The sequence below is a fragment of the Gymnodraco acuticeps genome, unplaced genomic scaffold, assembly GCF_902827175.1.
Source record: "Gymnodraco acuticeps unplaced genomic scaffold, fGymAcu1.1, whole genome shotgun sequence".
Lineage (NCBI taxonomy): Eukaryota > Metazoa > Chordata > Actinopteri > Perciformes > Bathydraconidae > Gymnodraco > Gymnodraco acuticeps.
The window spans coordinates 1,257,376-1,273,135 of record NW_022989755.1 but is presented as its reverse complement, the minus strand read 5'-3'; the positions used below and the strand labels follow the sequence as shown (position 1 = coordinate 1,273,135).

The following is a 15,760-nucleotide window of genomic DNA, read 5'->3' as shown; positions in this document are numbered from 1 at the left end:
GATTTGGAAGTCTCATGATTTATTGTGTGGGCTTGTGAAGGAGAGGCCCAGGGAAAACAACATCTATCTTGGAACTGCAATTACTTATCTTAAAGAGATTGCAACATTTTACTCCTTTTAAAAATTGCTCAATTCATTTAAACACATTTATTATGTACACAATAAAAACCTCAACAAATATATTGATCCTGGCTTAACCAGCGACCTTTACTCTATTGTTCATAAGCTCAGTAGTTTAACAACTATTAGAATTGTAGTAATGTCTGTAGACCAATTGTACTAGAAATAATTTGAAACAGTTTAATAAAGAATGTTAAACTATATTTAAAACTGTAATTGAACTTCAACTTATATCAATTATCCTATTCCAGTGGCCAGTTGGAACAGACAATCAACAAAGTTTTCATTTTTCAGCAAAAGGTTTCAATCACAATTATGTCTGAGTCTAGTTCTGTCTTATCTGCTTTGTTTCGGAATGTGTTCAATACATTACGTTTTTTTTTAAATTCATTATTACCATACAATACATAGATTTAAGAATAAATGAAACAAATAATACAACATTGACATATTTGAGCAGACAGATTTTTTTTTTGCAACCCTGATTTCCTCAGGCCGGTATTTATGAGCAGTGATGCCTCTGAGGGTCTCGGTTGTAAGACAGATGCAGGACATAAGAACACTCTTTTGCTATTTATTTTCCTTTTGCAGCACATTTATATTACAATGTATAATTTTGCTTTACATCATTTATTTATTTTTCTCAAGTCATTTACTTTTGGTGAGATAACTAAAGTTTAGTTCATTTTACCCTGGCTATGGACTGATTTGTTGTTAGTTGTTACAAAACATACACAAGACGGCGGGTAGACAAACCAATATAGAAACAATTAGACAAACAAACATGAACTCGCAACAAACATCAGCGTGACTGCGATGCTCATCCAACTTAATTTAATCCGAATTAGGGAGATTCCAGTGGGGGTAGGGAAATATCTGTTTAATATGAGTGCCTTCTTACTCATATATACTTGTACAAGTGCTAAGAACGGAATCTGTTGAAGAGCAATAACTAATTTATTCTCAATCAACAACCCACTATGCTAATTTAGTGGTGCTTTGCCCGTCCCGTCCGGAGAGCAGAGACTTTTAATTTATCCAGTACCCTTTCTTCCAACAATAGCCAAATTCAACAACCCATCTGTTAAAACACAGCGCTATGTCACATACTCGCGTACCACCCTTCCCATTAATGACCAATTAACCTATTCTGATGTGTGCATCCTGGGAAAGCGCCCAGTTTCTACAGCAAGTAGGAAACTGCGGCGTGCCAGGCGACGCACGCACTTAGTTGTCTGCCCCAGTCTTGCCAGCAAAATAGTAGAAGACGGTCGTAGACAAAAATAAATGCTTTTAGACCGTTTTGTTTAGTTCCAAATCGGCAATGGTGTGAGGAAAATATATATGACACTCTGTGCTTTTTTTTTTTCTCTTTGCCTGCGGCTCCCCGCAGTGGGGGTTGTAATCACACACACACCCGTGCAGCAGCAACAGGCAGATTCGAGGCGAGTTGATTTAACCAGCTGACCGCTGAAATCTCCAGAATTCGGCGATTCGTTTCAATACAAATCTATCACATTGGTCCTAATGCAGAAGTACACTTTACTGATGCTCTCTTTAAGGTCTCTCCGAATATTTGCTGTGTGTGATTTGTCTGGTAATTTAATTCCAAGAAACACACACAGAGGACATCAGTCAAAATCGGTATTCCTAGGTTATTATTACCCCCAAATATTCTTATTGTTTTTTACATGAGCTGTGCTTGCTCTGAGGGCACATGCCCCAGCAGCAATCACAGGGAAAATCGGCCAGGACAGAATCCCCATTGGACACCGATTCCCCAGGTTATTATTAAAACCCCCAAATGTAAAGATTAGAGAAACCAAAAAAAAAATGCAGCCGCTCAGTTTCACAGGTAATTTTATGATACCGTCAATCACAGATTCTGGTAAGGCAATGTCCAAATATAGATTTGAAATTACACTTACCAGTTCTGAAGATATTTTGGTATCCTGTTGTGACGCAAATTTGTGAAGAAAACTTCTGCAGCAATATAGAGGAAATGATGGAAGCTGGATCGTCTTTAGTCAAACACTGTTATTTATTGAGAGTATACGGCCGGAGAGATCACAAAGTATATCACAGTTTACATGTGAAACCACCTAGCGAACTCTGAAGACAAAGGCAGAAACACAGATCTATACAGAGAAAAGAGGAGGGACCTATATTCCCGCCTTTCCTACCATAATCATTACCAGACATCGGAACAAAGGCACCTTTGTATTGCAACTCCTCATGTGCCCAAACCCCTCACCCCCAGGAAGTCAGAGGACCTCTTGACCTTTGTCCTCCTCATATTCCAAGCTGGAGTATATGCGACTTAACGAAAAGTACATCTTTGTGATCAACAGTTTCTCAGAAACGCTGAGAAACTCAAGACACAAAGAGATCGGATTAAAATATTCTCTCACACTAAGTATGTTGCATTTTAGGAACTTAGAGGACTTTCTCTGACCAAGGTGAAACGATGTGTGTATTGTGTTCCTTTTTTCACACTTAAAGCCAGGAATATACTTACTATCAACGTTCAAGTTTTATATCCCTACACTGAACAGGTTACACTTGATCCACCTGACAACTGATATATAATTAAAACAAATCAAACCTACAGCATTATGTAATACTATCTCCCCTATCGTACAGTATATTCGTTATTCATTTGTAAAATAAGTCTGAAACTTCTCAATAAAGCAGCTCGCATTCTGAGAAACATCAGCAAAACAAAAACAAATACGCAAAGGAAAACATAATTCACCAAGATAACACTAAACAAGCTAACCACTCAATTCTCATAATAATGAAACCATAATACAGAACACTACAATAAAAGATTGAGAAAACAAAAACTATACTGCGTTCAGAAGTGGATGATCTTGAAAATTATTCTCAGTATTACCAGATGATGATACAATTATGAAACATCCTCCACAGTACTATGTTACACTATCCTTCCTATTGTACAGTATGTTGTATAATTAAATTACAAAATACATCTGGAGAACTCATTACATTGTCCATGGTTTCAAGTAACAAAGCAAAAATGAAAAATGAGAGCCTATTATATATTTTTCCATAAACATAAAAACAAAGAAACCAAACAATACTCATTATAAGGAAACCAGAATTAAGTTATCAGTACGGTGAAAATCAGGAAACTAAACACTCCCTGTGTGCTCAAGTGGAGGATCTTGAAGATTATTTTGAGTTTCAGCGTGGACTTCAAGGACCTCTGCTTCTCCAATCCTCTCTGGAAAATAATATTTAAGTCAAGAGTCACACAAAGCCAGTATTTTCATTAACCACATCTGTTCTCTTTAGAAATAAAAGAAAAAGGGTATCGAATACAAAAAAATACTGTACGTTGCAATACAGTTTTATATCATATTGTCAAGCGCATTTCCTTTAATATTGCATTTAAATAGCATACTTAACAGTCTTCTGTTAAAAAATAAAATATTCTAAGAAGTACGAATCATGGAAGACACAACAGATAATTTCAGTGGAGGATAATTGCACTTTTCAAACAGGAAGATTTGAAAAAGGAGGACTTTGATGACTTCCAGGACCTCCTGCAGTGCCTGTAAGATGACTGCCACTGAGTCTATGTTGCATCAGAGTAGAGAAAGAACTGTCATTTAATGCAAGGACACACGCAAACTCAGTTAGTGGTTCAGCTTTATTTAAATGTTGAAGCATATGGCAAGACACATGCATTAAGAAGACTACAGCAGATAGGAGAGAGAGAAGAAAATGTTCCAGTACAATAAATCTCAACAACCTATGAAAAAGAATAAGAAAGTAGTCACCTGGTTTCTCCACGCTGAAGGTTTGGTTCCTTCTGTATGAGCTGTGGAGGTGAATAAACAATGTTAAACATGCTGAGCTTTGAAAGAAATAACCACCAGAACCTTTGAGATCCTCCTGACCTCGTTCTCTGAGGTTTTCTCCACGACTGATCACACGATGGACCGTACACCACCGGAGATGCACCAGGATGAAAAGCCTGGAGCTGCTGGAAGCTCCTTTGTGGGTGGGCCGAGAGGTCGACTCCGTCCAGAGCCTGCCTGATCATCCCCATCACCAGGTCCTTCTCTGAGGGTACGCCACATCACATAATGCCAGGAAATATCCATTGAGAGGTTTAGTGACTCTTCCATCAGCAGAGCAATTAAACACTCTATTATGGTTAATGTAATTTACTGTGTTAACTCGTGAATAAAAATTAAAGTGGACCTATTATGCTATATTTGAACCTATACAAAACATGTCAGTGAAGTTTTTTGCTTAAAATACCAAACAGATCACCCATTGTAGCCATGCCTCATACCCCTCTATTCCAGCCCTGTTCCAAAAAGACTGATTCTGTGACTGTAGCTTTAAACGGAAGAGCTGCTGTTAGCCACGCCCCTTTGTAGCGTTGCAGCTTTCCCCTGCTAAGAGAGTTTTCTACTGGGAGAAACTCAGCTAAGTGCTGCCGTGATTAAATGCCATTATGTTCCAAACCACTTCAAGCATTATTTCTGAAACAGTATGGAGCTCAAACGTTTCTCTCTCGCAGGGTCTACTGACATTACGTTACACATATTCTCTCCAGTGCAGCGTTAGCTCTGAGTGTTAGCGATGCTTGCTAATGTAAAAACAGACCATATTACTCCCAAAACACGCCGCGCATTGTTTCTGATACAGCACCAGGGTCGGCTCTAGAACAAATCGAATGGGGGGGAAATCATTTACCAAGGGGGGGCACACACTGCCGTCAACAACCAACACACAAACACCAACGCAACTTCAATTTAAAACAACATGCTGTAAAGTCTATTGTCTTTCACACACATTGCAGGGGTGTAGTGCTATTGTATAGCGCACCTATGACTTGTGCAGACATGCACGGTTGTGGCACGACCACCAAAACAGAAACATATGGACATAGGCCACCATATAAAAGTGTGCAAATGTATTTAGTATCCTATCCATGTGAACATGTTTTAGGTGGGGGTGGACCTAACCTCCTCTAGGAGGGTCTGGGGGCATGCTCCTCCGGGAAGATTATTTTTTAAATATTGAAGTTAAAAGCATCAATCTGGTGCACTTTGAGAGCAACATGAAGAGATCTATGGATAGCCTATCTCTCAGCATCCATATGAAACAGAACTGTACACAGATTTACTTTTTCTGTATGGATATTTTTACTAATCACTCCCCTTTTCAACTGTATTCTTGTGTTACTGTCCTATAGTATTTCATACCTGTTTTTCATTTATTCTCTTATTTTTTAATAACTATAATGATCATATAAAAGGTGTTCCTCGCAAATACTTGTTTACATAAATGGTGACCAAACCGTTTGAGACCCACTGAGATAACCTACACTGAAGTGAACTATCTAAACACTGAGAGAGTCCTTACCTCACTGAGCTGACGTTATAAGATCCTCTCAGTCTGACAGGAGAGGACTCTCCTCCACCTTGGTGTAGAAACAGCTCTTTATATCCGTTAGCATAGCTAGCTAACCAGATGCTAACAACAATATTCCACATTACCGCTCGCGCACTCACAAAATGTGCTCGTGCCACACACACACAGAACCGAGCTTGAATGAAACACAGAGACCCAGAAGTAGGCTACTTGTAGTACTGTACTGTATATTGTATTATTTTCGATGGCTTTACTGTATAATCAGTTTAACAGATCGCCACTGGGCTTTCATCTAAACACACAGCCACGTAATGATAACAAAACAAAGGTCGGGGGTCATTGGTCAAGCAACACACACCAATCAGAGAGCAGCAGTGAGCACACCTCAGGCTGTGTTTTATATTTGTATTCTTTATTTCTGATGTATTTCACACAAAAAACCTTTAAGGGAAACGTTTTCACTTATATGATTTAAAAAAAAAAAAACCTGCAAAGTGGCAAGGCTTGCCCACCCTGCGTTGGGGGGGCACAGTGATTCATTTGGGGGAGGCATGGCCCGCAAATGACCCCCCATGACGCCGACCCTGTACAGCACATAGTTCGACATTCTTTCTTAAGTGTTTACCGCTAGAACAGTGCCATTATATGTACTATAACAAGTGCCTCCTGCAGACATTCAGAATTTTCAAAAGCTAAAAAGACACCAGAGCCTGTTTTGGATATTGTTACTATGCAAGGACAAGTACTTGAAGTGGTTACCTGTTACAAATACCTAGGTATCTGGCTTGATGATTGTCTTACTTTTAAACTTCAGGTAATTCATCTGCTTAAAAAGCTGAGGGTTAGACTAGGTTTCTTTTTCAGAAACAAGTCCTGTTTCTCTTTTGAAGCCAGGAAAAGGCTAGTCACTGTGACCTTTTTACCTGTGCTATGGTGATTTGATCTATATGAATGCACCTGCCCATTGCCTGAACAAGTTAGATGCCGCCTATCACAGTGCCCTGAGATTTGTTACTAACTGTAAAGCACTTACTCATCACTGTACCCTGTATGCCAAGGCAGGTCTGCCTTCACTAACTGTACGGAGGCTCAGTCATTGGTACATGTTCATCTATAAAGCCATGTTGGGTAAACTACCTTTTTATATCTCTCTGCTCTCTGATCTCTCGACGAATTGAAAGTACGTATTGCCTGAGATCTCATGATGTTGTTTTATTAAATGTGCCAAGTGCTAGGACTGTCTTAGGGAAGAAAGCTTTTAGTTGTGCAGCTCCACTAAATTGGAACAGTCTGCAAACATGTTTAAAACTGAGCACTTTGGTTCCCCTGCATCATTTTAAAACTCGGCTGGGTGACATGCTGTTTGATACTCATGGTACCTGTCACTGTAAATAGAGTTTGTAAACTGTACCCTGTACATTATGTTGTATGTCATCCTTATTGTTGTTCTGTTGTTTTTATGTTACATGTGTAACTAATATCCTGCAGGTCACCCTTGAATAAGAGATCTTTTGATCTCAAGGGGCTTCACCTGGTTAAATAAAGGCTACAAACAAACATCCTACTGAATACACAGACACACAGCTGCGAGAGGGGATTCAGCTTGAACTATATGGGTAAGCAGGAAAAGAGAGAGGGTTGTATTTTCTGAAACTTTGTGAGTCTCCTTACACACCGGGGACACATATTTATGTATAAAAGACATTAAAAAAAAGCATTTTGCATAATAGGTCCCCTTTAAGTTAAAATACAGTAATAATTGGAAAAGACAAAGATTATCTTCACAAACTAGGGCCGGGACTTTAACGCGTTAATTAAGATTAATTAATTACACAAAAATTAACGCGTTAAAAAAAATTAACGCATTTTAATCGCACTTATTTTTGCACCGCGGAACGTTTCTCACTGGATGAGTTTCAGGCGTACCGATTATACTGGAGCACCAACTAACGTTCATGACTTCAGACAACAACAAACCACAGTGAACAACAGTGGGATATGTTGTTTTAAAAAACGGACGGATGGAAGCGTCGATAAGAGCACGGTTGTGTGCAAATTATGCAAAAAGGAATTCGCATATCACCGCAGCACATCAAGCCTCAAGTACCACCTCAATGCAAAACATATAGCAGCTAGCTTGATGTAAACAAGACGAAAGTCTTTCTCTGGTCTGCATCCCCTTAACAATTGTATGTTTTGAGTTGTACTGTACTGTACCCAATATACAAGCTGTTAATAAACTTTTCAATCAATCAATCAATAGCGTGGAAGCTAGCGTGGACGTTAGCCTCTTTTATCGCGTTCACACCAAAAAGAGCCGGTACTAAAATTAATTCATGAGAACCTTTTTACCCCCACGAAAGTCCCTGCTAGAGAGCAGAGAGCTGCTAGAGAGCAGGGACTTTCGCACGGCTCTCTTGTGAGAAAAGAGCTATATTTCTGATTGGCTGGGCGGATTGCAAACCACGCCCCGTAAAACTCCCAAAAAGTTTTGTGAATTTTATTATCCTCGCATTAGCATTATTAGCATTAGCCCAGCGCAGAAACGCAGAGAGACTAACTTATGGCAACACAAAATAAAACATGGGAGCGGTGGAGATGAGGAGGTGTCGGCGTTTTGGCGATTTACTCGGAAGGCTGCTGGGACTCCCAGCAGCTTCTACTGAAGCCAGTCCCCAACTCCGGGGACTTTGGGCGGCAGTATACGACGTGAAGTGGTTTGCTGCCTGCCAGTAAACCCAATGCAGAAGAAGAAGAAGTGACGTCAGCGACTTCATTTGCCTAATCCCCAGGTTCAAAGAGTTCTCATGAACTAAATTCTCATGAACCTTTGTGGGAAAAGTACTGCGGTGTGAATGCGCCTAATGGTATACTAAAATCCATGTGAAAAAAATTGCTTCTCACTGTTCTCAGGTCAAATATTTATATGTGATTAAAAATGCGATTAATTTCGATTAATTAATTACAAAGCCTCTAATTAATTAGATTAATTTTTTTAATCGAGTCCCGGCCCTATCACAAACATAAACTTTTTTAAGATTACATTCACATGTAGATCCACAACTTAATTAACTGAGTGCGTCATTACACACTATGCCCTTATCTACTAATCTGCTAATTTGACCTTTTAAAAAAATATATGTAAAATATGATCAATTTACTTGTAGTGTACAGACTATACTAAGCATTTGTACCTCTTTGTCCTGCAAGCAGAAGCCACTGCTGGACCGTGGACAGGGAGTCTGTCTGCAGGATCTGACAGAGCAGCTCAAACACCTGAAACAGAGCAGTATCATTTTATATTCAAGTGATTACTAGTGATTTTTTCACAAGCCAGGTGACAAGCCTGTGTTCGGAGCTATTTTCTAACAACCTTGGCCTAAGGCTATGTGCTATAACTATTATCTATGGTTTTGGATACCTCCTTTTGATCTGTGGCTAACCCTACTTCTCCCAGAGGAAAGTATTATTACATTGCTATGCCCCATTTTATCCCCAAACTACCCCTAATGACACTTTTGACAGGAAGAACATCAAGGGAGTATTTCACCATGAGTTCTTGATCATGGAGAGGCTGAGGATACATCATGCGCTGGGAATGGGTTCTGCGTTGGTAAGAGTTAGTGGATGGAGGGACAATTCTCCCGGTTTCAGCTGAATATTGGGTCTTTCGGCGGACAAATTCTTCCTCCTGCAATACATCCTCAAAATCATCCTGCTCTTCACCGGAAACATCAAATACCAATGCTTGACCAATTATAATATGGCATTGCTTGAAATGGCAAACAAATCATAATTTTCTGAATAAGATGAAATCATGCAGTGTGTTCAAAAGTGTTGAGGTGCCAGATTACAACAATAACAGCAATACACATACCGGTTTTTTGTCTTTTCCCGCTTCGGAAGACAAGCTGACTTTTGCAGCAAGGTCTTTAAGTTCATCCCTCCAGGCCTCTGAAAATTGTGCTGTGAAAAAAAGAGGGAAATTATTGGAGCTAAATTGTAATATTTGAAGGCAGAGCTTTGATTTTGATATACTTTATTAATCCCCCCGTGGGGAAATTGTTTCTCTGCATTTGACCCATCCTAGTGTTAGGAGCAGTGTGTTGCCATTTTTTAACGGTGCCCGGGGAGCAGTGTATAGGAACGGTGCCTTGCTCAGGGACACCTCGGTAGCACTTGGTCTTGCCGGGACTTGAACTGGTGACCTTCCAGTTGCAGTTCCAAGTCTCTATCGACTTTGCCACCACCGCCCAGCTTTTTAAAAAGTAATGAGAAAATGTAGGCGGCGTGTGTGAGTGAAATACCTGATTTGATTTTGTTACTACTGACTACATTAAGGTTGTGTGCGAGTGGAAAATCAAGTGATGGACCAGTGGCTTTCTTGAAGACGTGGCTTTTGAGAAGTGGATGAGGAAATAATGATGAGGTGACAAACCAATCATCTCTCACCATGCAAACAGGTCTACCATTGAGTCCTGTGGGAAAGAGAGAGGCACAATATTCACAGTTCACACACATAACGTAAAGTGCTTCAAAAGTGTGAGACTGTCAAAGGCAACTCCCTGCTGAGAGTTTTGACTACATAAGGACCTCAGGGTGTAGAAAAGGCCCCAAAGTTATAGTTATTGATATATATATAATTTTATTATACAGAGTTGATACCTGTTAAGTTGTGCCTTCATAGTGGGGAGGGGCTAACCCACGTGTTTTGGGTGACGTCACACATCAGAGGGTAACGTGCGTCAGTAGGCCTAGTTGCAGGAAAGTTATGCCGTCTTAAATGTCGTATTGTGTGCTTAAATGAACGTGCACAGTGCTGCCTGTTATGTTGTTCTACACTTTATTATTGTGATAACTTCTGTGCCGATGTGGCTTAATGCAGTCTCCGTGCTCATGTGATCTGTGCATGCTGCGTGCATGTGAGTGCAAGTGAGTCGGCACTCCTGTCTCAAAGTTAGGGGTATATACACCGTGTTGAGTGGCACAGGTCCATTATTAATGTAATAGGATGTAGTTTATGTGGATACATGTTTATGTGGCGTTAAAGGTGAGATATTATGTGTTTACAGTTAATGTATTGCTCCGCTACTCGGCTACCGAAAGTAGTATTGTGAAACGTAGCGTTTCACAATAAGAGCATCGGCTGCCGCTTTCCGTCAACCGGAAGTGGAACGTTACTCTTTAGCGGTAGCTTAACTTTGAATCTCTGCGTGTCCCTGGTAAAGAGTGTTTGACATATGTTAAAGTGTTTATGATTATAAGAGAAGGGAGACATGCTGTATTATAAATCCGTGTATCTACCGTCCAATTGTTTTTCTTTATTAAACACGTAAACGGAAGAGCGTCTGAGAGGCCTTTTTGCCTTACCAACTGGTCAAATGGTCATTGGAGCGAGGGGCGGGGCGAAACTCACGGAAGTGCTTTCAAAACAAAAGCACTCGTTTGCTAAAATCACACTTTGAATCGCTACAGTATCCTGCTGAAGGACCGGTGATTATTATAAACACGGGGAAATTAGCGATCACAACGAAAACGTCCAAGACAGATATTGAGCCCAGAAAATTGATTTTATTAAGGGCTGTAAATATAATAAGCCTATGTCTAAAATTGACAACATTGTTAGGAGATTTAAACTATACAGCGGTTCTGCACTGCGGTCACTCAGCCGCCTCTCGCGTTTGTTTTTTCAAATCAGCTGCTCTTCATTTTTTCTGCTATATTTGACGAGTGATACAAATATTTGTTAACACAAGTTCTTAAGGAAACTGACACTGTTGGACTCGGTTCTAGTTTGACTTCTACCAGAAATAAAAGGAAGTACTTTTACTGTGTAGGCTACTTTGTGAGTAATCCTCTGTCAAAGTACCCTCCATAGTAGCCTATAATGCATGTTTTTCTGCTATCTTTGATGAATGATAAAAATATAATTTTGCCATTAGTTCTTAATGAAATTGATACTGTTTGACTTTGTATTAGTTAGCCTACTACTTACAATACATTGAAGTACTTTTACTGTGTATTTTTTGAGAAATACTCCGTCAAAGTCCCCTGCTGAGAACAAAATCAAGCCACTTCTGCTAAGTTTGATGAGGGAATTCTTTTTTGTTGCCATTAGTTCTTCGTGAGATTGTACTAGTGAAACTACCCCCACAAGTAGCTACTATGAAGTACTTACTGTGTACTTTTCCAACAATCCTCTGTCAATGTCCCCTCCTGAGTACAAGAATGCATGTTTCTCTGCTATTTTGAATAAGCGTTAAAAAACCTTTCTTCATGAGCCTGATATTGTTGGACAGAGTATTTTAAGAATATGGTAGACGGCACACTGACACACTCTGTCACTCTTGTTGCCTTCTTATGATGCTGCTGTCTTTTAATATATGATTATTCCGCCGCCGCTAGTTCGTACCTCGCAGATTCTTCAGTCTCATCCTTCCATCAGTCCCAGTCAACGCATCAGCCTCCAGCACACTTCCAGTGTCTGACTCCATATGATATTGTCCTGATGCTGTAAGGGTGATGCCCCATGGTGATGCCCCATGATCACACAATGACCCCTCTAGAGTCTGAGTGCCAAGGACCTCATATTATGTATGTCATTAATGTTACATCACCCATTATAACAATTTGCTTTCCTTTTTTCTCTTCTCTTAACTAAATAGTCCTGTCTATAAGTATAACCCAATGTAAAGTCCTTTTCCTGCATCATTTTAAGGCTTCAAAACAGGCATTTTTACTGTATGTGTTTGGAGAAATGACACAATCAATGGCCCAGAATTGTACTTTATAAACTCTGAATCTTGTGGTGCTTGAAAAAATACACACTGGCTAAGCCGGCCAGGTTATATATATGCCTTTTTTGGAGCCCTTTTTTGCAATATTTATAAAATGTCATTAGTTATTTAAACAAACCACTATCTGAGGATAACACAAGCAACCATAAAACACCCTTTACTTGAGAGCTATTGAAGCCCATGAATAATGTATCCTTTCAAAAATATTTTCATCTGCTGTATTAATAAAGTTGCCACGTGTTTTCAAATTCAAGTTAAGGCACTATCTGTGCAGAACATTACAAATATTCTTCATTTGCAGTATTTTATTTTAAAAGTGTTCAGAAAGACTGCATCAATGATATGCTATACATCTATATATCTATATAATATAAATATTGTTAACTTCAACCAAAGTCAATTTAAATAGTGGGCAAAATGGGTTAATTGCCATGCATGTGGTGTTTGATATAGTTTATGTTGAATTTCAACTACTTTAGGCAGAAAAACGTATATTGACTACAACTTTTTTTGCAATTTAGGCTACTATAATTTTGAAAAGTTTTCGTGAGAAATCATTTCAGAGTAAACTTTCTTTTCATTTTATATTTAAATTCAAAATGTTGGCACATTTTTATTATTTTTTTAAAATTATGAATCCATTTATTGTGTTTCCTTGTGGCTGGGGAAGATATCCAGCAGTTCAACATGCAAATGTTCTATTACAAGTAAGTATAAGTATAACATGGAGAAGGAAATAAAATACGTTCCACGACTGATGGAAGAATCTGCGAGGAATGAACTAGGAGTAGAGAAATAGTCCTTAAAAGACAGCATTGTCATAAGAAGCCAACAAGAGTCAGGGTGTGTCACTTTGCTGAAGGCCAGTCTCTAAAGACTTTCCAATGTGTAAAAATGCTGCTGCCAGAGTACTGACTGGAAGTATTGCTGATAATATGTCCAGCATATCCTCTTAAAATACTCTGTCCAACAATATCAGTCTCATGAAGAAAGGTTTTTTTTAACGCTTATTCAAAATAGCAGAGAAACATGCATTCTTGTTCTCAGGAGGGGACATTGACAGAGGATTGTTGGAAAAGTACACAGTAAGTACTTCATAGTACTTCTGGGGGTAGTTTCACTAGTACTGAGTCCAACAGGATCAATCTCACGAATAACTAATGGAAACAAAAAATAATTCCCTCATCAAACTTAGCAGAAGTGGCTAGATGTTGTTCTCAGCAGGGGACTTTGACAGAGTATTCCTCAAACAATACATAGTAAAAGTACTTCAATGTATTGTTAGTAGTAGGCTAACTAATACAAAGTCAAACAGTATACATTTCATTAAGAACTAATGGTAACATTATATTGTTATCATTCATCAAAGATAGCAGAAAAACATGCATTATGTAGCCTACTAAGGAGGGGACTCTGACAGAGGATTACTCACAAAGTACACAGCAAAAGTAATTCATTTTATTTCTGGTAGAAGTCAAACTAGAACCGAGTCCAACAGTGTCAGTTTCCTTAAGAACATGTGGTAAAACATATTTGCATCACTCGTCAAATATAGCAGGAATGAAGAGCAGCTGATTTGAAAAAACTCGAGAGGCGGCGGAGTTAACCGCAGTGCAGAATCGCTGTAGCCTATAGTTTAAATCTCCTAACAACGTTGTCCATTTTAGACAGAGGCTTATTATATTTACAGCCCTTAATAACATCCATTTTCTGGGCTCAATATGTGTCTTGGCCGTTTTCGTTGTGATCGCTAAATTCACCTTGTTTCCCTTTGTTTATAATATTATCACCGCTTTGTTTTGAAATCACTTCCGTGAGTTTGGCCCCGCCCCTCGCTCCAATGACCATTAGACCATTTAGTAAGGTAAAAAGCAAAAAGGCCTCTCAAACGCTCTTCCGTTTACGTGTTTAAGAAAAACAACTGGACGGTAGATACACGGATTAACAACACATATATGTATCACCTTTAACACCTTTGTATACCCTTTTTAAAGGGGATGACATATTGTATGTCTCAGCAGCTGGTCTATCTGTGTGTTCAGTGGGTTTATCAGAGTATGGAGCCTCGATGTCTACATCTACATTCAAAGTTCCAGGTAAATCAGTTCTAATTACTTTGTTACACTCTTATATAAATTCCTTTTTTAGGTTTTTTTTTGTAAAACATTTGAAAATTCATTGAATAGACTGGCTTGAAATTCAGTTCGGAAATCCATAGTAACCAGATGATTAATCCTACTGACTTTGTTCCTTTATGCCACCAGCAGGTCGACATTTCTGGTTGTTAGAGTAATATTTGTGAACTTTCATTATGCATCACCATCAGGTCAAATATTACATTTGTCATAAAGTCTACTTAGCCTAGCTTTGTGTTTAGTGCTTATAAGCAAATGTCAACTGCTAAAAATGCTAAAGTAAGCAGCTTTAATAACAAACGACTCTTCATTCGAGCAGATTACTAATAGGTGTCAGGAGAATACCATAATATGCTACATAATTGCTGAATTGAATTGTGCATTATGATAATGTGCACATAAACACAGTTCCTATACATTGTAAATTGTCTTTCCTTTATCCAATTTGATTAACCTAGATTGGAACAGGAGCGATCTGCTGACTTTATTCAGGTTTCTCAGGCAAATAACAATTCATTTTCAAAACACCAACTGATGTCCGTTCTGCACAAATGAGAAAACTCATCCATTGTCTCTAAGAGGGGAGCATATGGCAAAGCATGATTCAACCTCCAAATAAATTGCTGTAAGAAGAGAGAAATAATAAGGCACACTCTCACCTTGAATATGTCTGACCCTGTGTGGATGAGGGTTGTGCCGGGAGAAGAATGAGTGATGACTCAAAGCACCAAAGTGCGGACTGCTTTTTGTCAGCATCTTGGTGAATTCAGGAGTAAATGACACCTGATTTGTTTGACTCCTTTCTCCGGTCGTCCCACAGGAGTCTGTTCTCTGTGCCATCGACATATCTTGAACGGTCAGCTGGAAGTTTTGTCTAAATCTGTCTTTAGTGCTGAAAACTAAAACCTAACTAGACACTTACATTTAATTTGCTCCAAAGACAATTTTGCATTTAGAATTAGACCAAGACATTTTGGTTTTTGTGTTCTACCAGGTTGAAGTAATTCTATTTTTAGAAGAAAATACATTTGAATAATCACTTTACCTCAGAAAACATCCTGCAGCTCGAAACCTTTGGTGTTTCATGAACTGTGTTGCTTTTGTTGCTAAGAAACCCTAAACAAAAGACAATGGCACAATGGGAAACAGGCATTCCAGTTCATTTAAACTGGATTTTCAAATGCAAAGCAGCAGAAATAAGCTATTATGTGATAGTTAATTAAATAAACATTATTTGATTAAAGCCTACTTTAGCTGTCAATGTGAACTTCCTGATTGAGTCACCTAACACCT

General features: G+C 38.9%; 1 protein-coding gene across 3 annotated transcripts; it reads right to left on the bottom strand.

The window, feature by feature from the left end:
* Window positions 1-2,142: 2,142 nt before the first annotated feature.
* Window positions 2,143-15,551, bottom strand: tbata (thymus, brain and testes associated). 3 transcript variants are annotated; one of them, XM_034214433.1, is made up of 8 exons: window positions 15,127-15,551; window positions 9,843-10,013; window positions 9,413-9,501; window positions 9,086-9,226; window positions 8,730-8,811; window positions 4,047-4,212; window positions 3,927-3,967; window positions 2,143-3,367 (listed from the first exon to the last, which is right to left on the bottom strand). In XM_034214433.1, the coding sequence occupies exons 1-8, from the start codon at window positions 15,311-15,313 to the stop codon at window positions 3,276-3,278; spliced, it is 969 nt and encodes a 322-aa protein (XP_034070324.1). In that variant the 5' UTR covers window positions 15,314-15,551; the 3' UTR covers window positions 2,143-3,275. The 3 variants fall into 3 exon arrangements, with proteins under 3 accessions (XP_034070324.1, XP_034070316.1, XP_034070332.1); XM_034214425.1 differs by having other exon boundaries at window positions 3,226-3,721; XM_034214441.1 differs by lacking the exon at window positions 15,127-15,551 and adding an exon at window positions 10,906-10,922 and having other exon boundaries at window positions 3,226-3,721.
* Window positions 15,552-15,760: the final 209 nt, after the last annotated feature.

Coding starts and splice junctions, on each gene's coding strand:
- tbata (XM_034214425.1), bottom strand. CDS start 15,313: ATGTCGATGGCACAGAGAACAGACTCCTGTGGGACGACCGGAGAAAGG. Junction 4,213..8,729: donor TCTGCTTGCAGGACAAAGAG/GTACAAATGCTT, acceptor GCGTACCCTCAG/AGAAGGACCTGGTGATGGGG. Junction 3,968..4,046: donor AGAAAACCTCAGAGAACGAG/GTCAGGAGGATC, acceptor TCACCTCCACAG/CTCATACAGAAGGAACCAAA.